Source organism: Microtus oregoni, unplaced genomic scaffold (assembly GCF_018167655.1).
Source record: "Microtus oregoni isolate MIOR12 unplaced genomic scaffold, Mior012 000000F_ref0000247, whole genome shotgun sequence".
NCBI classification, from domain to species: domain Eukaryota; kingdom Metazoa; phylum Chordata; class Mammalia; order Rodentia; family Cricetidae; genus Microtus; species Microtus oregoni.
The window spans coordinates 86,555,293-86,580,686 of record NW_024543059.1 but is presented as its reverse complement, the minus strand read 5'-3'; the positions used below and the strand labels follow the sequence as shown (position 1 = coordinate 86,580,686).

At 42.2% G+C, this 25,394-nt stretch overlaps 1 protein-coding gene across 1 annotated transcript in view; it reads right to left on the bottom strand.

Annotated features, from left to right (window-relative positions):
* The window catches only part of Slc30a7 (solute carrier family 30 member 7), a 72,544-nt gene that overhangs the window by 28,671 nt on the left and 18,479 nt on the right, over nt 1–25,394 (bottom strand). The window contains exons 6-8 of the mRNA XM_041649844.1: nt 22,947–23,090; nt 18,809–18,859; nt 15,404–15,539 (exon numbers count right to left, since the gene is read on the bottom strand). Of these exons, the coding sequence (XP_041505778.1) occupies nt 15,404–15,539; nt 18,809–18,859; nt 22,947–23,090 (331 nt within the window). The remainder of the gene's footprint in view (nt 1–15,403; nt 15,540–18,808; nt 18,860–22,946; nt 23,091–25,394) is intronic.

Below are 25,394 nucleotides of genomic sequence, written 5' to 3'. Positions count from 1 at the left end.
AAAGAACAAAGCAGCCTTCATGCAGACTGAACCTCACAGCCGATAATTTTAAACTACACATAGATTAATAGCAAACGTTAAAACTGCAGAACTAAAGGTCACCCTTTTCTTCTTCCAGCACGTAACGAAGGACACGCCAATCGGCGGTCTACCTTTTAAATTCTGCTCATTTTTCAATGGCTAAAACTGTTGACCAGTCTTACGTCAAAAGGACATCAAGCGGCCACCAAGATTCTCAGGAGGTCACGGCATTTACTTGCAAGCCCAGCGACATGACATGAGTCTGCATCGTGAAGCCCACAGGAAAATGGCAGGACAGAACTGTTTCCACCATGCTGTCCTCGGACGTCATTCACACAGAGGCACGCTCACCTCACACGCATTACACAGATGTACAACAATAAAATAAAACTTACAGAAAAAGGATATTGAAATGTATTTAAAGTCTCGTTTCCAATGTCTTCCTTTGGTTTGTATTTCCCCCCTCCATTATTTTTTTCACAAAATATGTAGATTACACTTGTTATTTTCCTTATTATAGAAATGGCTGCAGTGCTCCTATAAACATGAGCCATACATTTCATCCATGGCAATTGTCAGTGATTTTCAGGGAGTTTCTTGTTCTCAGAATACTGTATCGTGGATATCATACCACATCACCAGTCTCCCTTACTGATGAATATCTGTGCTACTTCCAATATTTTGATATTATAAACGTAGCCAAAAGAAAAATTTTATGAAAATCTTTTTATATTTTTGTCAATTTCCCTCTGCGATGATCACACAAATGCCAGTATCATGACATTTCTCTGTACAGGGACAACTTCCATCCTATCAACAGTGCCTTAGAAGACCTATGCCGCCCATATTCTTACTACAAGATTGGGAATTTGGCCTAACCAGAAAAACATGCTGTCTCATTGTAGTATGAATCTGTCTTTGCTGTTGTTCTTTTGTGAGTGGGAATGAGCTACTTTTATAAGTTATTTGTTTCTGGACTCATTGATCTGCTCCCTAAATTTATCTGCTTTTTCAGGCAAGTCACTTTTAGTTATAAAGTCCCCATTTTATTCTTTTGCAGCTTTCTTAGCTCTTTGTGTGTGTTTTCTCTTACCAACCTTAAAATCACCTTTTACCAACTCTTCCCCAGAGGGGAAGGAAGGAATGAAGGGAGGGAGGGGAAAAAGGAGGAATGAAGGGAGGGAGGGGGGAGGGAGAGAGGGAGGAAGGGAAAGAGGAAGGAAAGCAGAAAAACAGAAACACCTGTCAGAATTTTTATTATAAGTTGTTGCGGAATATTTGTTTACACTGTGTGAAGATGAGTCACTGCAATTGGTTTAATAAAAAGCTGAATGGCCAACAGCTAGGCAGGAAAGAATAGGCAGGAACTCTGGGGGAAGGGAGAATTTTGGGAAGAAGAGAGGAAGGAGACACAGGTGAGATTCTGAAGAAGTCAGACATAGGTACAGAGCAGAGGTAACCGAGCCACGTGGCAGGTTCATTTGAGTTATAAGAGGTAGTTGGGAACAAACCCAAGCTAAAGGCTAAACTTTCATAATTAATAAGAAGTCTCTGTGTTGTTATCTACAGGCTGGCAGTCCAGATGAAAAAGTACTACTACAAGAAATTTCAAATTTGTAAATAAGCACAAGAACAGTGTTCTCTCTATGCCATTTAATAGGATAAATAATCTGCCCAGACCATGTAGCACTGAATTATCTTTGCATTCTACTCAGAATGAATACAAATGGCACATGATTTCCTCAATACTTTTTTGAAAACAGCACTGAATGTACTGAATTGTAACAAATTTGTAATTGATAAATATTAGATCACTTCTAACTCTGGCAGCCTGAATGCTACTTCACAAACTACAACAAATCTGAGGCCTCCAGGGATGGATTTGCCATCATTTCTGGGGACTTTGACAAACACTGAAGAATGACACCATCATGTTGATTCATTACAAGGACACAGAGTCACACTACTGCTGTAACAAGAAAATATCTTGAAACAACGCAAGCCCTGCAGAGAAAAACAGTGGAACAGAGACACCGTGACAGAGACCCCAAGGAAATGGTTGACACCCTATGCTCCATCCTGCTCTTCTCCCTGTTCAGCCATGCAGCATCTCCTTTTCCAGCCCACACTAAGGAACACCAGCTCTTCTCTAAGTTTGGGGTTGGACATTCAGAAAACAGAAGAGAAAGAACTGGGAGTCACATACCTTAAAGTGACCCTCAGTGACTCACTCAAATTTGGGGTCCTTCACTCAAGTTGTGTGTGAAAACTGTGACTTGCTTCCATGCAACAGAATACGACTAAGGCAAAGTGACTTTGCAGATGCATTTAAGGTTCAAATACATTGATGATTTTTAGTTCATTAAGGGAGAAATCCTGGGTGTTGTGGAATATTAGTTGAAGATGTATTACATTCATTTATGCTGTGGAATATTTGCTTAATGATGCAAAGATATGTTGAATTCTTTTATGTTGCATTTGTTTAACTCGGTGAAGCTGTGATACTCTGCCTGTCTAAAACATCCGATTAGTCTAATAAAGAACTGAATGGCAATAGCAGGGCAGAAGAGAGGAATAGGTGGGGTTGGCAGACAGAGGATAAATAGGAGAAATCAGGCTTGAGGGAGAGGAGGAGTGAGAAAAGGAGAGAAGGATGCTAGGGGCCAGTCACTCATCCCCCCAGCCACTTATCCCCCCAGCCACTCAGCCCCCCAGCCACTCAGAGACTCAGCCCCCCAGCCACTCAGCCCCCCAGCCACTCAGCCCCCCAACCCCCCAGAGACTCAGCCCCCCAACCCCCCAGAGACTTAGCCCCCCAGCCACTCAGCCCCCCAGTCACTCAGCCCCCCAGCCACTCAGCCCCCCAACCCCCCAGAGACTCAGCCCCCCAACCCCCCAGAGACTCAGCCCCCCAGCCACTCAGACCCCCAACCCCCCAGAGACTCAGCCCCCCAGCCACTCAGCCCCCCAACCCCCCAGAGACTCAGCCCCCCAGCCCCCCAGTCACCCAGCCACTCAGTCACTCAGCCACTCAGTCACTCAGCCACCCAGTCACCCAGCCACCCAGTCACCCAGCCACTCAGTCACCCAGCCACTCAGTCACCCAGCCACTCAGTCACCCAGCCACTCAGTCACTCAGCCACTCAGTCACTCAGCCACTCAGTCACTCAGCCACTCAGTCATCCAGCCACTCAGTCACTCAGCCACCCAGTCACCCAGCCACTCAGCCACCCAGTAACCCAGCCACTCAGTCACCCAGCCACTCAGTCACCCAGCCACTCAGTCACCTAGCCAGCCACAGAGTAAGAAGGAAAGAAAGAATACAGAATTTAAAAAGGTAAAATGTAAGAGGCAAAACATAGTTAAAGAGAATTGGGATAATTTAAGTTAGAAAAACTGGCTAGAAACAAGCCAAGCTAAGGCTGGCATTCACAAGTAAGAATAAGTTTCCGGGTATGTATTTGGGAGCGGAGTGGCAGGACCTCAAAAGACTTATAAAAAGAAAAGAAAAGAAAAAGACAAAACAACTACACCTGGGTATGCCCGACTTAATGGGAGCAGAGCCCTTCAAAGAGGGACTAGAGCGCTGGTGGAGGCCAGCTGCTCCCTGCTGACTCTGAGGAAATAAGCCACTATGAGCTCAACAGCTGCATGGTCAGGATTTCTGCTGACAACCACAGAAGCTTGAGATGACCCTGAGCCTCAGATGAGCTGCAGCCCCAGCCAACACATTAGTTACAGCTTTGTGAGGCCCGAGCACAGAAGCCGGCCAGGCTATGCCAAGAATACTGATCATGGAAACTGTGAGATAACTCAGCAGCCTGGGCGATTCATGGAGTCAGCAGTTCCTCACTCCCCCTTCCTACTTCATATGTAGTCTACAGCCCCTTCACGGAAACACAGCTCAGTAATCCCAAATAATACTGTAGAAAAATAAACCAAGACTTAAATTTTTTATGGTAGAAGAGCGTGAAAGAGCAAGAGAAAGTGAGCGAGAGCGAGACACACACACACACACACTCACTCACTCACACACACACACACACACTCGCACACACACGCACACACTCACACACACTCACTCACACACACACACACTCACTCACACACACACGCACACACTCACACACACTCACACACACACTCACTCACACACACACTCACACACACGCAAACACACTCACACACACACTCACTCACACACACACACTCACTCACACACACACACACACTCGCACATACACACACTCACACACACACACACACTCACACACACTCGCACTCACACACACACACAGATATAATGGTATCTTATAAGTCTTTTAATAAAAGCACAAATCTAAGGCAGTTTTATGCTTTCCCTGTAACAACTCTTAAGAGTGACATGAGGTCAGAAACAGGGAATTCTTCCTTGTTTAGGAAGAATTAGGGCTGTCTAGATTTGGGTAGTCTGTATATTTTTTTATATTTCATGAATGATCTCTTCTCTATCTGGCAGGTCCTAAAAAAATGCATTTTTTTTAAAGTTTTTCAAGACAGGGTTTCTCTGTAGCCTTGGAGCCTGTCCTAGAACTAGCTTTTGTAGACCAGGCTGGCCTCAAACTCACAAGGATCCACCTGGTTTCTGCCTCCCGAGTGCTGAGATTAAAGGCATGTGCCACCACCGCCCAGCTAAGAATGCACTCTTGAGGGAAGAGTGAAGTTTCTGATAAAATAATAGTATAACTGCACCTCTTGCAATGTCATTTATTTATGCCACATGCAAAGCTGCGAACTTTCCAAATGAGGAAGGCAGGGAGGGTTGATTTTAAAACATAAAAGCCTTCAATTTCAGGCTGCCATTGTTGGCAGCAGGATCCTCATGAAACACTTTTCTGTGACAGCAGGGAAATCATTTTTGATGGTGAGAACTTCCTAACTGGGGGTGACAGCAAAAATAAAGGAAGGAAGGAAGCCAGATGGCACACAGGACTGCGGTTCAACCCCTACTCACTCTGCAGCTCACCAGGCTGAGTCCCAAATACATAGATCTCTGATATGAAGATATCTTCTATCTCTATTCATATCTGACCAACTGATAAGCCCAGCCATTGCCAGCAACTTCGGACTACTGTACTGGAAACAAAAAGGTATCGCTGGCACAACGGCAGCAGCATGCCTGTGAGTAAACCTGGGAAGGGATCTTCAAAGTTTGGATACCACTGCTTCATAATTTAGGGAACACTGAGAACTTGGGATGACTTCACAGGTTTCTTACTGTTTCTCCTGATACTTTATACTAGACTTTAATTTGCAAACACTGTTTAATTTCAAATTAAAAACAAACCCCTCAAGTCAAAGGAACTGACTTTTATAAAGCACTGAATGACATTATTAAACAGCTACCTAATGTATACCTTAAAAAGTGCTGTGCCTAGGCTTTGACAGAGTCAAGGGTAAAATGTTGTCATGGGGAAACACATTCTTGTTTAAAGTAACTACTTTTCAGCCTTCGGGCAAAGAGCAAGTGTAAAAAGTGTTCTTACATGGACATGACTCCGATGCTGTGATCTGACCAACAGGGTTATCAGAAAAGATGAACTTTGACAGGTCACACATAAGATATTTCCACAAATCAAATTAAATCCAAATTACAAAGGTTTGGATTAAAATCTGTTATACATATAGTTTAAGTTTCCAATACAAGTTATGAATAAAAATCCCACAGCATTCAATCCTGTAAATTACAAAATTCTGTAATTGGGCAGCTTCTTATGGAGTATATGATTGAGTCTAGAATAGCAGGCTTTTATTAACTTTTAACACTAATTAATATTGGGCAGGTGAAATGTTAAATAAAAAAGGAAGGGCTACACAGATATTCACACAGCACGCAGAATCTGGATGCAACCCTACCAGATGAATCTCGCTTCTTCCACGTAAACAATTATAAGGCCATCTGAATACTCGGTCAGGAACGCTTCAACTCAACACCTGAACAAGGTGTGACCTCTGATTTCCATATTTACTATGAGATGAAACTAAGTTTCTAATACAGCTTATTTAGTTCAAATCTAAATGGCCTCTGAATCTATAACATCAGATTTGTTATTTAGTAATCTTTGCCCTTCAGTTCTGAAAACTCCCTTTGTATCATAAAGCAATCTATAGAATGTCAATTCCTATTTTCCTTACTAACTTGGCTTATAACGTGCTAAAAGCATCCTGGGTCAACTATCCCTGAAAAGACATTTAACCACACAGAAACTTAGAAAAGAACAAGTCCACATTCACAAATGACAAAGAAGAACCATAACCCAAGCCTCCCAAGCCTCAACCTAGGTCTCCAGAATTCAAAACACTACGGGGAGCAAAGACACCATGTCAGGCTGAGGGTGAGGGTCCTAGTGTCCTGGAGGATCTATCCCCTCACACACTGCTGCACATAACACCACTGCTCTGGAAAATGAGGATGCTAAATTCAGGGGTTAGGTAGGGGTGGGGATGCTCCAGAAGTATGGGCATCAGAACTGCGCTTTAGAGACTTCCAGACTGACAAGAAACAGGAAGAAGAAGAAAGGACTCATAGATCAGGATACTGTGAGCAAACGCCCAACAAAGGCAACCGGGGGCAGAGTGTCTCCCATAAGTGACAAGCTAAAGTGCGGTACTATACATGGAGATACTACAGAAAAAAAAAAAAAAAAAAAAAAAAAAACCAACTTTGAGAAGCAGGCAAGAGGCAGAAAACAGGGCATTTTGATCCTAAGAGATTTATTCTGGAAGCATCAGTAAGGCGCCCATAGGTTTAGCAACTTTCTGAGATGTCTACTTAATAAAACTGCCACATAAACACTCTCACTGTACTTTGTTATGTAAGTCAGGTTTTCATCACTGCAACAAATATACCGAGATAACCAAATGATAAGAGGACAGGTTTATTTCAGGTCACGGCTGTCATGGGCAGAGTCACTGTTTTCGGGCCCATAGCAATGCAGCCCTTCATGGCAGAACGGGATGGAGAGCGAAGCCACTCCCTGCAGAGAGCGCCAGGGAGCGAAGCACAGGAGAAGGGGCCAGAGCCTCTACTTGGTTCCACCATCTCTCAACTGTGCTCCAATCAAGACCAAGCCTTTACCACATGGACATTTCTTCAGGTGACACTTAAGATTCAGATACTAGGGCACATGTTTGTATTATTTTTACTTTTATTGGTGTGCGTGTGTGTGCACACGCATGCAGACGTGTATGGGTATGCAGTTCTATCCATGAGACATCTGACTCTAGGGCAGAGGAAAACCAGTATGATGTCTTTGCGGTTTAAAAGGGACATAAATGATTGAGAAGCTCACTGGGGAAGACTACACCTCTTGGAACTCGGCTCTTCTCAGTCAGCACAAGATAACCATTTTAGACTTGGGGCCCGGGGCTCCCCTCAGTAAAGAACATACCCTCGACGAAGAGTTAACATGACTCCTAACCTACACATTGGTTGTGTTTTAAAACATTAATTGGCTGTGTGGAAAAAAAAAAAAAAAACATTTCCCCCCCAGGGAAAGAATGCAAAGGGATGTGGGCTCTAGGGGGTTTGTAATAGAGGACATTAACCTCTGATGGTAAATATGGAACTGAGCTAGCAATGTTCTTTAAGGAAAAACCCAGTGAGTGTCACATGAACACAAACCTACTCCTGGACTATGATCCTATCAACCAAAACCCTGCTTCCTCTTTACTGGCCGGGCATGACCCTATCCTGACTTAGTCAAGTCATGAAAAAGGGAGTTGAAGCCCTTTACATACACTAATAATTAAGGAATATTTATGATCTCTTTGTGCATGTGCGTGTACGCACGTGTGCATGTGTGTGTGTGTAGGTATGTAGAGCAAACACAAATTTCTAAATAAATCTAACTGAATTAGTGCTCTGTATAGGGTCCTCAGGACCTAAGAAAAGGTGGTTCACTAAAAACTACTGAATGTTTGTAAATGATAACATTACATAATAGAACCTTAAAAGTGAAAATTTCTTTTTAGCATTCCTGAATCATTTGGTTTCTTTCATAGTTCTAAATACCCCCTCTGCAAGCATCTCCCAACTAGGTTCTTCGTCTGAGCCACTGAGCACAGATGACTGGAATGAGGACCACTTAGTCCCCAGGATAATACAGGCCCAGCACGTTCTGGATGCACAGAAGAGAAACACTCATTACCTGTAAATCGATGTCTTATGGAACCACAACCTCCCCCAGAATGCTAGTTAGAAAGAGTGGCAGACTGACTTGTCAAGCTCCATCTCCCAGTACAGTGGCTTTAGATATGATGCACATATAATTTTAGAATGTAACTACAGGGCAACAGTACTCCAATTCATTCCATTTCACAACATGAAAACTTACACAAGCAACAGCTAAGATTCTGATAGACTGTTTTCTTCTACCTCAGGTTGCCTAAAGAATTGTAAATGTAGCCACTTGAAAGGCAAACCACAACGGAAATTGTTAGGGAACACCCAAAAACATTTCTGAAAAAGATAAAATGCCTGCCATTTCTCATACATGACTGTATGAAGATTGAGTAGCTTCCTATGTGTGCTGTTTATTAGAAACCACAAATAATTAGAACCAAATTACAATTTACCTAAACTGGGCTCACAGTCAAATCACTTATGTGTAAACAATGATTGTGATCGCTTACAATAATGTTACTGCATAACTCATTTTTCTTCTGGAAACAGCCTTTCTATTTCTTGCCTCTACTTATGAACATTGCTTGTCATTACTAAAGCCTCAAAAACTGGAGAATTTTTTTCCTCAACATGGTAAGAAGTAAGAAATAAGTGTATTATTTAAAAAGAAGTTTTACTTGTACATCTACATGATTTTTTTAAATAAGTACAAAGCACAGTAAGAATGCTAACTTGTAAACCTCAAAAAAACTGATTAAAAAAAGTCTAGCAAGGCTTCAAAAACACACCTGTAGCAATGCACACTGCTGTGTCCTGTTATAGATCTCCACCAAGCATGAGACTCCTTTTTATTCAAGTGAAACACAACAAAGTCAACGACAGCATTTAAAACTTGCAATGACACAACTGATGGATTTGGCTTTCTATTTCCTTCCGATTCCAGCTTTATTCATGGGAGAAGAAGGGAGCAAAGCACTGTAAACCTCGGCCTACTTCCCAGGAGACAAAATCATTCTCTCGTCTCTACATTCCATCCTGCTTTTCACTGGGAAACAAAATTCATCACCGCATAAACCAGTTCTACCCAGAAACTCTTACTACCCTTTGCTTGTATCAGCCGATGCTGAGAGAAAACCACCAACTATGGGAACTAACTTTTGGGATCAAAGGGAAAACTGAGTCTAGTTAGAGGAGAAAAGGCAGGGCAGGTTTCCAAAACACATTTTACCTGGACAAAATGACACATAAAACCTGTAAGAGGTAGGAGAGAAAATACTTCTGTTCTGTTGAGATAACTTGAGATAAGGTCTTGTTGTCTAACCCACGCTATCCTCAAACTTGAGGTCTGCTCCCTCGGCCTCCCAGGTGCTAGGATCAAGGTGCCTGTTACTGTGCCCAGCATCTACAGGTTCAATATTATGCTAGAAACTACGGAACTTCCTCAGAAGCCAGCTGCTGAGTGTGGCGCTCCTCACCCAAGCATGGGTTTTAAAGGAAAGACAACACTAAGTTGGTACTTTATACAAAGTTTAGAATTTCTTGGGTATGTTCATGGGGAGACAGCAGGGGCTCTCTTGCTCATTGTTTCTACTTTTAGATCTCTGTTCCCCACACACCCTCCCACCACACCTCCCTTAAAGGGCAAGCCCATTCAATCACTGATCGGCTAACCATTTGAATACCAGGGGCACAATTCTTGGTCACTCCCCTTCAGTCACTGAAGAGCCGAGCATCTGGCTTTCTACCTGTCACCTCTACTCTTTCTTTATTCTTTAAGTATCCACATGGACAACCCATCCTTTGGTCTCTATATAGTGCTCTTTTTCTCCATCTTGCTAAATATAACTTAGACTTTAGATCTTGATTTTAAACATGTCTTGCTATTTTTATATGTCTCGCTATTATTATTTTATTTGTATTAGTGCTTTACCTGAATGTAAGGGCACACATGTACACACACACACACACACACAATGGAGTATGATTTGTGCTGGTTAACTACTCCTAAGCAGGGGCCTGCTTCGGAGCAGGGCTGACACATTCAGTTAATTTCTTTCTATTATAATTCCTACTTTGCCCCCATCACAGTAGCACTGATCTGGGAAAATGGCACACCTATTAAATCCAATTCTTCCTACCATTCTATAACTTGTACTCAGTAGCTAAATAAGACCAGAGGAAACATACAACCATACTAGTTGTTTTTATACTAAATTCAAGACCACAAACCTCAAAGTGGGTCCTGGGTGCTGCCAGGCAATCACACTTTTCCCCTTTACGGGGAAAGGCTTTGAATGCAGCTGACTATGGCTCACACACACACACACACACACACACACACACACACACACGGGGAAAGGCTTTGAATGCAGCTGACTATGGCTCACACACACACACACACACAGGGAAAGGCTTTGAATGCAGCTGACTATGGCTCTCACACACACACACACACACACACACGGGGAAAGGCTTTGAATGCAGCTGACTATGGCTCACACACACACACACACACACACACACACACACACACGGGGAAAGGCTTTGAATGCAGCTGACTATGGCTCACACACACACACACACACACACACACGGGGAAAGGCTTTGAATGCAGCTGACTATGGCTAACACACACACACACACACACACACACGGGGAAAGGCTTTGAATGCAGCTGACTATGGCTCACACACACACACACACGGGGAAAGGCTTTGAATGCAGCTGACTATGGCTCACACACACACACACACACACACACACACACACACACACACGGGGAAAGGCTTTGAATGCAGCTGACTATGGCTCACACACACACACACACACACACACACACGGGGAAAGGCTTTGAATGCAGCTGACTATGGCTAACACACACACACACACACACACACACACCTCTGATGCTCTCTCACCAGGCTTTCATTCTCACCTCTCTCCCCAGCGTTTGGTGTAAGTGACTAATCATCCCAAGAGCATTAGATGGCGTGGATTATTTCTTCCTGCTGAAAGCAGTGTGTTCCTGCCTCTCCTGCCTTGCTGCACTGCACAGTACATGTCTTATTATCTGCTTGTATAACCATTCGCTTTGCTGGCTCCCCCATGGGGGAAGGTATTTGCTATGTGATCAACTGCTCAGCTGGGTAGGTACCACAGCATTTGCTGAATGGCCTTCAGATGGACTGCAGTTATCCACTGATGTGGGATTCCCCTCTGGATGCTGTGAATACCATGGTTAATGGAGGAACTGCTTTGGGCCTATCGCAGAGCTATAGGGGAACAGAGCTAGGCGGGGAAAACTAAATGGAATGCTCAGAGAAAGGAGGTGGAATCAGAGAGAAGCCATGTAGCCTCACTGGACAAATGCCACAACTTTACCCAGTAAGCCACAGCCACGTGGCAATACACAGATTACTAGAAATAGGTTAAATTAATATGGAGTTATCAATATACAATCCTGTATCCACACAGCCACTGCCTACTGGGCGCCTCCACATGAATAACTCAGCAGCATCCCAAAGCAGCAAGGAGCAGAACACGGTCGCTGACCAGAGTGCCCTTCCAAAGGGAAGGAAACACTGCTCTTCCTATAGTCTCCTCTCAGTGACAACACAAGTCCTCCGTCCATCCCAGGTAGGAGCTCTAAGCATTGCCACGGCTCCCATTCGCTTAACCCTGACCCACACATCCACATCCATGAGCAAATCTCCATAGTTCTACTCCATTTTCTGGCTGTATTTGCATCTCTCCATTGCTAGAGTAGACCCCATCTACCAGGTGTCTCCCCTGGTTCATTATGGCAGCTTCTAGATGGTACCCCTTGCACCCTCAGTTTCATTCAAAATAGTTTCTTTCTTCTTATCTTTATTTATTTTATTTTACCCAATTAATTAATTTATTGGTGACAGGAGCTCACTATGTGGTCTGGTTGATTGCTAACCAAGCTGACCTAAAACTCAGAGATCTGCCTGTCTCTGCCTCCCGAGTGCTGGGATTAAGGGTGCCACCATGCCCAGCTAAAAACCATTTTTAAAACTTCAAATCAGGAGGCTGAAGAGACAGCTTTGTGGCTAATAGCATTTACTGATCAGTTCCCCGCACCCATCTGGCAGCTCACAACTATCTAAAATTACACTTCCAGGGGCTCCAAAAAGCTCTTCAGACCTCCACAAGGCACCAGACATACCCATGGTACACAGACATACATGCAAGTAAAACACTCACACACATAAAATAAATAAATAAAAATACAAATCGGGGTAAGCGGATGCAGATGAGTGACGGGTGCTTGCATAGCATGCACAGGCTTTGGCTTGGTCCCCAGCAGCACAAACAAAACATATGGACCAAGGCTCACTCATGATTTCCCACTGCACTGGAAATTAAATCCGACTTCGGAGCCCTGTAATTTTCCCTGACATATTTCTTTAGCTTCATCCCAAACCACTCTGCTCCTGCCCCTGGGCTCCGGCCACACTGGGCCTCCTTTAGGGCAGCTGTTTTTAACCATGTGGCTTTTTTTTTTTTTTAAAAGAACTGGTCCCTAGGCTGGAAAGCTTCTGGTGACATTTAGTTGCAGACTTGCCTTACTCAACCTCAGATGACAGCTCAGAGACTACCATGAGGTCCTCTTAGTTCTGCACAATAAATAATCATTTCATATCGGAATGGCAATCTATTGATTTGATTGTCTCTCCCGTGTGGCAAGATAAGTTTGTTGTGTGCATATTTGGATTTATCTGTTATTTATGTTTGTTTATAGAATAAATGAATAAGAATGTAACAAGGAAAGAATTTTCAATTGGAGTTAGAAAACATAACTCTTACTTGATGTGGGAGTGTCATATATCAATCTGTTGATTTCATTGGTTAATAAACAAACTGCTTGGCCTCATAGCTTAGAACATAGGTGGGTGGAGTAAACAGAACAGAATGCTGGGAGGAAGAGGAAGTGAGGTAAGATGCCCCAGACAGAGACGCCATGCTCCGCTCTCCCGGGGAGACGCGATTCAGCTCCAACCCAGGATGGACGTAGGCTAGAATCTTCCCGGTAAGCACACCTTGAGGTGCAACACAGATGATTAGAAATGGGCTAAATTAATATGTGAGAATTAGCCTAGAAGAGGCTAGATAGAAATGGGCCAAGCAGTGTTTAAATGAATACAGTTTGTGTGTTGTTATTTTGGGCATAAACTAGCAGGCGGCCGGGGTGCTGGGGATGCAGCCCCGCCGTTCTTATCACTACACTTACTTTTGTTTTTGTTTTTACTTTTATGTTTGTTTGTTTGTTTGAGACAGGGTTTCTGTATGTAACAGCCCTGGCTGTCCTGGAACTTGCTCTGTAGACTAGAGTTGGCCTCAGACTCACAGAGATCCGCTTGCTTCTGCCTCCTGAGTGCTGGATTTAAAGGCTGAGTCACCAGTGCCTGGCTAGAAAATATAACTTTTTAGAATTAAAAAAGCCTAAGTTCTTTTGACTCAAATCTGAAGTGTGCCAATTTCTTTGCCAGGAAAACCATACGGTCGCTTTAAAGTAACAGGACAACCATGTGCCCTCACAGAGCTGCAGGGACGCATGAGGCAGACTCCGGACAGCACGGTGAAGAGCTTTGTAGAAGTAGCTAGAGGACTTCACACAGCACGGGAGGCAAAGCGGGCCACGTTTCCTGAAGGGCTGCTGTTTGCACTAAGCTTCTTGGAAGGATGTGGAGTTGGGGTACACACACCTGCAAAAGGGTGTATCAAATGCAAAAAGAGCTTAGAGAGAGAAAATGGGGATAGGAGAACAGAGTGTTCATGATGTATTTATGAAACTGAAAATAAGTCAGGAAAGTGACATCACTGGAGAAGAGACAGTGAATTGAGGTGAGGCAGGAGGGAAGGAGGGAGCGGCTAAGAGGGTTAAATAAGATCAGGGAAAGGAAATTATTGTGGATCTTAAACTTTATTCTGAGATAAAGAGTAGGGAAGGCCTGAAAGCAATATAATTGCAGTATGTCACATAATCCCCATCAAAAAAAAATGTCACTGCAGCATGAGAAGTAGAAGAAGGCAGGGAGGACAAAGAGGCCATCACAGTTTTCCAAGCAAACCACAGCAGAACTTGGGTGGCAAACAGAGACAGAGCAAAGGGAACGCTAAGAGCATACTCTTCAAAACCACCAGGAGTAACCAGGACCATAGCACACAATAGAGCAAAAGCCCACCGAAGGCCCCGACAGCCAGCCAGGCAGGCACAGGCGTCACCAGGCTGGCCAGGGGTCTGTCACGTCTACACTAATATGAGAGAGCTTGGTTAAGACCTCCAAAGGGGAGGGGAAGGCACAGGGAGCTTTAGAAAGGCTGCCATCCGCCACCTGCCTCCGTGTGCAGATAATCAATGAATAATCTGCATGCTTAAAATAAATATTCTATTTTTAGGGCAGAAACTGAAAAACAACCACTTCTAATTTTAGCACTGCAATCTATGACATCGCTCCTAGTCAGCCCGGAGCTGCAAACAGTCATTAAGGTCTCTCTTCATCAGTCTTCATTTTCATTAGAAAAACTTCTACTGAGAGCGGAGGTGCGGAGAAATGACAGTGCTCTGAGACACGGCATGCAAATTTTAAAATAATTAAATGTTGCAAGATAAAAGAACGCTTTAATGTTTTTAAATAAAAATGAAGCCAACAATAAAGTTTGCTTTAGGACAAAGGGTCTGATATGATAATAATATTAGCTACACAGCACACCTCAGCAAACAGTCCCCAGGATGGACGTCCCTACACACAATGTGTTTATGAGGCCCTCGCCTCATGGTAGGTGAGGGAAGGAAAAAGAAGAATGAAACTGTATAACCCAAGGTAGTTCTAGCAGAGGTAACATCGGTACTAGAGTGTGACATTGTCACATCTAGATATAAACTATAATATCCTAGCTAATGCAGTTTATACTGCTATTGTTTTATTCCATAGCTATAGTGTATGGTTTAAGATTTGAATTATGATCAAAGGCTTAAATGCCAAAAACCAAAAGGAAATGTTAAAATTCCAGACAAGGTATAAATGGAAAATGCATGAAAATGTAAAGAGGAAAAGAGAATTTGGACAGGAATTTCTTTAAATCCCAAAGGAAAGCCCACATGATAACCTGCACTGTAGATGTCTAGTCACGGAGTTTTGAATTGCCCTTCCCTCATTCTAATAACAGATACTAACACAGTATGCCACTTACCTTATAACTATAAGAATGGCTATAAGAATCGAGCAGATAGGATCTGCTATCATCAACCCAAAATTCTGCATCATGATGGCAGAGGCAATTACACCAATACTCCCAAGTGTATCTGCTAGAATGTGTAAAAATACACCTAGAAAGAAAACATCATTGAGATTAACATTGTAGAACAGGGATATTTCTTAGGACTGTACTAAGAAATTACATATCAATGTGAAAACTCAGTCAGGAAGAGTACTGATGGCTTAGTGATTGCAGAGCAGAGTACTTGTGAACTGACAGAAGTCCTCTCACAACCACCAGTTCAACAGATAACTCGTATTACACTTGTTCTTACTAGAACAATGCAACTGAAAGAGTAGAAAAAATTAATTTTAAACACTGTTTATGGCATTCACCTTTACTTTACAAAGGACAAAGGTTCGGGCAAGGAAAGGACATCATGTGAAAAAATTGGTTAAGAAAGCATTTTAATTTTGAAAATATGTACACACAGCACCCTCTGCTGGTGGTTAAAAATATTGCCTAGAACTAGAGTTTCATATGGCCCCTAACTCTAAGTAACCTGATATTAATACCCAAAAAGTTTCACTACCTAAATTTATTACTACGCTCAGATTCACCATGGAAAAAAGCAGGTATCCAAATACTTTTAAATGTCTAGAAAATATACGCTGACTCTCGGTATTAAGTACTAAGTAGGTCACTGGCGAACTGCTTAAGCGCACAAATGCACTAAGATACGTGACACTGGCCTGGGAAACCATAGAATCTCAGGGGAGAAGCTTCATATACGATTCTTTCTGAAAATACCTGACGATAACTCACTCAACATGGAGATCTGGAATGAGCAAAAGACACCACACAGCAAAACAGTCATTAAACTTAAGTGTGCTTCACTCAGAGAAAACCATTGGTCTTCAACACCATAAACTGCTCCACATGGACTGAGCAGTTTAGAAATGGGCCAGATTCCCTGAACAATAAAAGGTAAATATGTGCAGACTTAAACTAAAGGAGACTCTGTAGCAGCTTAAACTCTGGCCACCAATGAGTCCCTGCAGTGAGATTTCATCTGTGTTTTAATAACTACAGCTTGCCCGAAGATCTGAGAGTAAAGCGGCCCCACTGGTCAGCCTTACAGACCAGGCAGTGGTGACACACACCTTTAATCCCAGTAGCCACATTAGTTTGCCACAGAAACCGGGAGGTGCACGCCTTTAATCCCAGTGGTGCACGCCTTTAATCCCAAGCCTAAAGAGGAATATACAACAAGAGTCAGCTCTCACTCAGTCTCATTCTGAGATTCCTGGAGGCAGGATCACCACTTCAGACTGAGGTAAAGGTAAGAGAAAGTGGCTGGCTATTTGTTTTTCTGACCTTCAGGCTGAAATCTAATTTCTGTCTCTGGATTTTTATTAATCATGCTACAAGTCCCTTTAAATCCTAATGTTTGCTGAAAAGACAGTTCACTGCCACCATGTAGTGTACAGCGGCCACAGCACATGGCACTCGATACTATTCCTTTTCATCCGTGCAGACTACTCTGTAGAATTTTAACGTTTGTGTGCGGATGTGTGTGTGCGTGTATGCACATACCACAGCACATGTGTGGAGGGCACGGAAAAGCTCGTGAGAGTCAGTTCTTGCCTTTGAACACGAGGGCTCTGAAGTCTGTACCTGGGTGTCAGGCTGGGTGGCAAGTGTCCGTACACCACAGTCACCTCACCGGCCCCAGAGCTGTTCAACAAATAAATAGTTCCCTGGCAAATTCATCTAGATAGCCAGTTTCCCTACCGGACTTTAAATACCAAAAGAATAAACTGTATTTGTATCACTTCGGCTTTAAAAAATATAATGAAAAAGATGGATATAAATCAATACCCTTTAAAGTCCCTACATTACCAAATCTTAAACATGGTAACATAGTTCTAAGTTTTCACATTCTTCAATCAGTGTTTTGGTAGGAACAAAGAAAAATAGTTCTGAACAATGAAAAAAGGGGGGAAATAATTTGCTCTTGCTTCCCCCGAGGTTGGAAAGTCCCTGCCTACATGTAATTTCCTAGCCAGAAAGTGGGTTTTATTAGCACACATCATTAACTACTCTATTTTATTGAAACTATGCATGAAAAAAATCACTAAAGACATATAAAGTATGCTTAACTCATAAAAAAAATCACTAAAGACATATAAAGTATGTTTAACTCATATAAAAAATCACTAAAGACAAAGTATGTTTAACTCATATAAAATTGAAACCATGCAAGACTTGTAACACACCAATGAATTAACACCTCTAAAACTTGGTTCGCTAGAAGCTGAACTGGGGATGAGCTAGCAGGTGAAACTGCATTGGCTCCAAGTGCTCATGCCTACGCGTCCGCAGAGCAGCTGCCCAGGAGACTTCGCTACCAGGCAGTCACAGCTGCCCATAAGCTTCCTCTCAGCCTTCTCGAGACCCACAAACTCATGGGTTTCAAAATATAAACTGTTTTCATTATAATTTGTACAAAAGATGATAAGCTTCCCCCCATTTATGACTCTCCGTAACTAAATGTAAGTTATGATCAAAGCTAATGATAGCATTTGATACAGTTGCATCAAACAGGTGCAAAGACTGTTTTTAAAGCGATTCCATAGATTTTGTAAATGGAAAACTGGTGACTAGCAGGTAGCCTAAGCCTTGAAACTAAATCTTCCCTATGAAAAAAACACAAAAAGTAAGAATTAAACCAAGAAAAATTGAGAAAAACACATGCAGGCGAGGCTGGATCTAAAGCCACTGAGAAAACGAGACTGAAATAGAGTTAATAACAACAAAAGCAAGAAGCGGGAAGCCGCGAATCTGGACAATACAGTCCAGGGGACACTGAGAAGGACCGGTTCATCTCCCCAGAGGGAAGTAGCAGAGTGCATGGGTAGGCTGCTCTGCTCTAGCTGGTGCTGTGCACACGACAGTAAGCTCCTGTTTAGACATCACTAATTGATGTCTTCACATGACAAAGGTCTCATTGGATTTGATTTCATTTTTAGCTCTACATTTCCCTAAAACTTAAGAAATTATTGAACACTATTCTTGGAAAAACTGTCATAATCCTAGGAAAGCAAACACACCTGGAGTCCCTGGAGTCAGGCCTAGTGCTTACCTTTAGCAGGGTTTTCCGATGTCTACTCTTTTTTGTGTTTTTGTGTTAATTAAATCTGTGAAAACAGCCAAGTGACAAAAACTAATATATTCAATATAGTGTGTGTGTGTGCTTTCCTAGGAAGAATAACATTTAAAATATGACTACCAGGTACTATTTAAAAAAAAAAAACAACAACAACAGAGAACTCTCGACAATTGAGAACTATGAAGCCAGTTTCATAAAATCAAGGAACACACAATTGCGTGCCATACCTTGTAAAATCTGTCTGCTGGGTCCTGCCGTTTCTTTGAAGGATGGACCACCTGTAGAGAATTAAGTTATTTTAAAACATCTTTTCAATTCCCGATCCAAACGTTTGATTTCAGATGTCATTTTGCTCAAGTGTGTGACGCAGGTGTGAGTATACAGTCATATCAGACCTACAAAGTGATGTTTAAATTTAATCAAGTAATTGAAAAGAGGTGAATCTAGAAAGGGCAATTTTGAAATATAACAAGAGTATAGAATATTCTGGATATTATTGTACTATAAATAAAAATCACAAGAAATTCAAAATATTATGAAAATCTACCAAACATTGTACTGATGAAGTTTGAAGAGGTCCATGAACAAAAGGCAGGACTGACATCAAGGTGCTGCTGCTGCCTGTGGGACAGCAGCTTCCGGTAGAATCTATATAATGGTGCCACTTTCTCCACAGAAGACAGAGAGACGCTACCTGTGACAGTTACTACACAGAAGACAGAGCAAAGCTACCTGCGCCACTTTCTCGCAGAAGACAGTCACTACTAAAATCCTGTCTTATATCACATTAACGGCCTGAAGCGCTTCCCTTTGTCCACAGGGGCAAAAGAAAGCTATTGCTACAGATGTGCCCTGGAGTCTCCAAGGACAGAACCTAGGCTGCGGTCACAGGCCGGTAGGTGAGCTGCACAGTATTTCAGCTCAGCTATGTCAAAGCGAACACTAATGTGAAGCACATAGGTTCGCTGCTAACATCCTTTGTGGGAAAGACTGAGGCGGAAAGTGGATAATATACGTGACATGTAACCGTGCGCTCTCAAGCATAGTAAACGAATTTCAAACTTTTAGATCAGTGACGTGTTCAAGAGGTTAATGTGGGAGGGTGTCATTCTCCTAACAAAACTCCTTTTGCAGAATGAAAACATTCTCCTTATGATGAAAAGATAAAAATAGGAACGTTTCTATATTTTTTAATATATCAGAGACCACTCAGTTTTGCAATAAAACAAAAACACACATAACGTGGTAAGAGGCTTCAGTACCAGACAAGCTCCGCTAACGTGAAGCGTGGTGACTGGCAGGTGACAGCACACCTGACCACCACAGCAGCGGGGCTGGGCAACAGTGCAGCAAAGACACAAAAGCTACAGGTGACACAGTCTGCCCATGGTCCCACGGTACTCTCCCAAAAGATGCAGCTGCCACGGAAACCCTACTCACAGTCAAAAGCATAGCCATTATAAAAACTGAGCTCCTGAGCAAATCACCAAGTTTCTACATGTATGAAATATCTCTAGAAAAGTCATTTTGGCCAGTGCTGGCTCATGCCTTTAATCCCAGCACTCAGGAGGCAGAGGCAAACAGAGCTCTGTGAGTTCAAGGCCAGCCTGGTCTACTGATACAAATTTAAAGTAGATTTTGTTACACCGTATACATGTATTCCAACTCTTGTTTAAGGTATTGTGTTTATATAGCTCATTTAAAAATGTAATGTATAATTAAAAATTATAGATTAATAGTCATTTATAATGATCAAACTTGTGGTCATGTTAGGTTTTTCTAGATATAGAGATATATTTCAGTTCGATAGATAATCTTCAACACTTCAAAGACCTACGGATATAGCATTTAAAAGGTTTTAAGAACTTAGACTTTCCTAGACAGTGAAACATGTAGCACCAATTACTTCATGAGGATGATGGGCACTGAAGAGGCTCTTTAAGGAGTTTGCTAGCTATTTTGGGCAAGAAACTGCTCTTGCCTAGACTGCTTGATGGTATGCTGTATAAACTGAACATGCAGGACCCACAAAAAAATGACTGCTGAACTTGCCAAAAGAAGGTGAGATAGTCCTTCAGGGTTCCTTCTCCATGAAAGAGTCTGCCAGACATTGTGCAGGACACACAAGAAAGTAACTGACAAACTGCCAATAGAGGTGAAACAGTCTTTCAAATTCGCTACTTTATGGAAAAGTCTGCTAGATACTATGGGCCTGTAGGGTGAAAATGGATGCCCAAACAAAACAAAAGAACTTTAGGTTACTGTCCAGGCAGCAAGATGTCTCTGTAATTTCTAGAACTTTGGAGGTTGCTTAAATGCACTTATTGTTTACTTAGGTAATATTATATCCTTGTTGGATCTTTGATGGAGTTGAAGACATATAGTTAATGTTATAGTTTCCCTTAGTTATGATAAAAATAAATTAGATATAAAATTTTAGACTCACAAAGATAAAATAGATGGAATATTTTCTTTTACTTTGCCAGATACAAATAGACTAAAGATTGTAACTGTGATTCTTGCTTGATATCTGTTTTGTTATATGTAATTTTACTATGTTAAAGTTAAAACCTTCCTTTTTCTTTAGTCGGGAAAGAGGAGATGATATGGGATTCCCCTCTGTATGCTGTGAATATTTTTTTATTGCCATTGATTAATAAAGAAGTTGCTTTGGCCTAAGGCAAAACAGAATATAGCTAGGCAGGAAAACTAAGCTGAATACAGGGAGAAAGAAGGCAGAGTCAGGCAGTCACCACATAGCCATCCAAGAAGTAAGATGTAAGGTAACAAACCACCAGCCTTGTGGTAAAGCATAAAATAACTAAAATAGGATAATTTAAGATGTAAGAGTTAGTTAATAAGAAGCCTGAGCTAAAAGGCCAAAGAGTGTGTAATTAATATTAAGCCTCAGAGTGGTTATTTTATAAGAGGCTTTGGGAATAGGCGGGTGGAGAAAACCCTGTCCAGGGGAACCAGTGGGACAAGGAATACCTGCAGCTACATGAGCATATGGGGAAAAGACAACCCTTATACACTATTAGTAGGAATGTAAACTGGTGCAACCACCACAAAAAGTAGTATGTGGTTACAACCACTACCAGTTTACCAGTTCTGGGCACACAACCAAAGGAGCTGAAGCCCAGACCCCCCAAAACCTAGGTGTGCTTCCCTTCATTGCACTGCGACATTCCACACTCAAGACAGGGGACAACCCGAAAGTTCCTGAAGGAAGGAATGGGGCATCCGTCCTCCTTCTAAAAGAGAAAGCTGCAATTGAGGACATCGTGGATGAATGTGGCAGCTAACGATTAATATAGCTACCATTTATATGAGGAAGCTGAAGGAGTCGAATTCATAGAAACAGAGAGGAGCTCGGCTGTTTCCAGGTGCTGCAGGTTGTAGGGATGGAGAAGTAATTGTCGAAGGGTGAAAGGTTAAGTTATCCTGTTCATGCATGAGGCCCAGAGAGCTGTAAATACTGGAGCAATTATAGCCAGCACTGTACTGTACACTTGAAATTGTCAGAAGGGCAGATTTTATGCTGTGCTCTAATCTAAACAATGGAGAAATAATAAAGAGGTAGGAGGAAGCGCGTGGTGGTGAGGTCCACAGCTCAGACTGAGGTCACAGCTCCACAAGGGTGAACTGGTCCGGGGTCAGGCGTGAGCCCTCAATGTGCACAGCACTTGGTTCACCAGCCACATTTCAATGCAGTATTTTGGAAACGGGAAGACTCAAAACTGGGATGTTAGGATGTTAGAATGCTGAATCTGCAGGGCTCTTTTCATTTTTTTCATCTATAAAGCTTTAGTATTCCATCCATATGGCCAGTACCAGTAAACATCTAAGGGCACAATTTAATTAAGACATAAGCAGATTGTGTTACCTAAACAGTTCCTATTAATTTATACTCACAACTCAAAAATGATCTGAAATAAAATGTTGATAAATAGGCTATAACTTAGTATCTACTACTATTACATAAAGATTTCTGAATGAACACAAAATATTAGGCAGTTAGCATAAAAAGTTATAATAAAAACTGAAAAATCTCTAGTATTTTCATAACATTATTTACTAATGGCCTTGTCAGACTTAAAACAATCAAAGTTTTCATTTGCTAAACTTCAACTGTTTCTCATTCACACAATCAAAAGCCTAGTGTTTTATTATTACATTCACTGGGGGAGAAAGAAAAAAATTAAGCCCATTGCCTTACTTTCAGGTTACAGTACAATAAAAAGTAACTGACATTGGGAACCATTTAAACAGACTCATAGAGGCTAAGCGTCCTTTCAACAGCCCCCTCACACATCCTGTCTGTTTGGAAGGCAAGCCCCCTGCAGGCCCTCTGGCCCCACTCACCGTGAGAATGGAAATGCCCGTGACCATGAGCATGATCATGGCTGTGTGCAGCTCCATGTTTGGCTTCATGACTATGGCAATGATCTTCGTGGCCATGGGTATGATCTAGAGCACCATTAAAGAGGGAATGACTGTGTCCATGGCCTAGAAAACAAACAATATTTGAACAGAAGATATGCAAAAATACACAACTGATTACAATAATACTAGTTTGAAGAATTCTGGTTCCAGAGTCAATGCAGAAAACAGTTGCTTCTAAAAAGTGCTGCCAACATACTTATTAGCAACCCTGAGTTCTACCAGGGAGCACAGGAATAAACTCTGAAGGCCTGAAAATGCAAATCCTGCAGGATCTCCAGAAGATCTGCATGCCAGATCACCTTCTAGAAGGCTGCAAGAGAATCTCAGCCAATTTCCCCTCCCCTAAGTCACAAAAGTACAGAAGAAACAAGTAATAAAGCACCATGTCAGAGCTCTGGCAATCAGTGAGAACCACAGAATAGATTGATTGTCATCATCTACAGCAGCTACCAGGCCTTGTTAAGGAACACAGTCTCGCGTTCCCAGCCCAGGAGCAAAATTACCCAAAGGCACCACCCTGTAGATAACAGGGAAGTGAGGTTGCTTTGGGTGAGTTGTTAAAGCACCAACTGGTTATCCAGTATTTTTTCCACCAGTGCAATTCACTGGCAGTCTCTAGTCCCCCAGCGAGGCTCCTAGGCTGAGAATTCAGCTGGGATTCAGGCACTAAGACAACAGTGGGAAATTCCCAGCCGTAAGTAGCTGCTGACACTAGACTTCTAAGAACTGCAGGAAACCTCAGAGAGGCAGATCCCACAAGGAACTCTGAAAAGCAGCAACATACTCCTGGGAATCTAAAAGGGTGTGCACAGGCTATGTGTGCACAGGCTATGTGTGCACAGGCTATGTGTGCACAGGCTACGTACATACCTAAAACAGACCTCAAAAAGAAGGACTTGCCATGCATCCTTCATTGTCCTTGACACCCTAAGCAAGCAGGAGAGAAAAGTTAGGGCTCTCTGGTAACTATGAAGTAAGCAGAGTTGTAAGATATACTTTCTCACAAAGATCCCTTTGCCAAAAGAGAGAGAGTTACAAGCAAGTCATTTGAGAAAATTGATTACACTCTGGGTGACTACTAACCCATACCAGTCTAAGTGTGAACATTTGTCAGACAGGAGAAAAACAAAAGGAAGAGCTTAAAATAAAAACTATCAGACAACTCAATGGCCACCTCCTACAAGAAACACATGATTTGTCAACCAGTCCAGCAAAGATTCAAAAGAAAAGTAACACAGGAACAAAACTCCAGAAACAACAAACTTTAAGGGGATGACACAATTTGATACCAGGTAATCTAAAGTGTCCAGCCCTCATCAAGGAAGAAGCCTAGCAAATGTATAGGAATTTATGCCTCACACTATTTATTTATGCAGCTAACTGAAGATCCTTCCAAAGAGGCCCAGAGATGGACTTGGTAGGCAGATTTTAACCAGCTATTATAAACATATTCAATGAGTAAAAAGAAACCCCAGATCAGTAAGTCACCAACAATAACAGCATAAAAATTATAAAACCAAGTTGTGGGCTCATGACTGCAATTGAGCACTCAGGAGACAGAGGAAGGAGAGTGGCGATTAAGAGGCTAGCATAGGCTACAGGAAGGCTTTGTCTCAAAACAACAAAAAATGTGTGTATATGGGGGAGCAAAGAGAAGGGGGAAATTTTAAATATCAGAGATTCTGGAATTAAAGCATAATAGCAAACTGAAGAGGCCATTGGAAGAACTCAACAGGAGTTCTGAGTTGCAGCTGCAGCCGATGTACAAAAAGGTAAACAGAGATCACACTCTCAAAAGTAGGGGAAAAAAGGTAATGAAGAAAAATGAGGCAGAGTCTCTAGAAAACAAGAGGAGGAGAGAGGAAAATAGGAACCAATGGCTGAAAATTACCCGCTTGATGACCATATGGTCAAGAAATCCATCAAAGTCCAAGTAGAATAAACTCAGTCGTATCAGAGATATCGCAGCCGGTAAAAGGCAAGCTAAGGAGGAAATCTTGAAGGTCACCTTTCCTTGCCCCACACACACACACACACACACACACACACACACACACTCACACACACACACACTCACACTCACAATAAATACATAATTTAAAAGTGAAACAAATGAAAGAAACTGTAGAAGTCAAAAGGCAGTGGATGGATATTGAAATGGTAGTGGTGGGAGCAGAACTAAAGAATTCTACAATCACCAGGCAGTGGTGATGCAAGCTTTTAATCCCAGCTCTCGGGAAGTAGAGGCAGGCGGATATCTGTGAGTTCAAGGCCAGCCTGGTCTACAAAGTAAGTTCCAGGACAATTAGTGCAGTTACACAGAGAAACCCTGTCTCGAGAAATTAAAAAATTCTATAATCTGCAGAA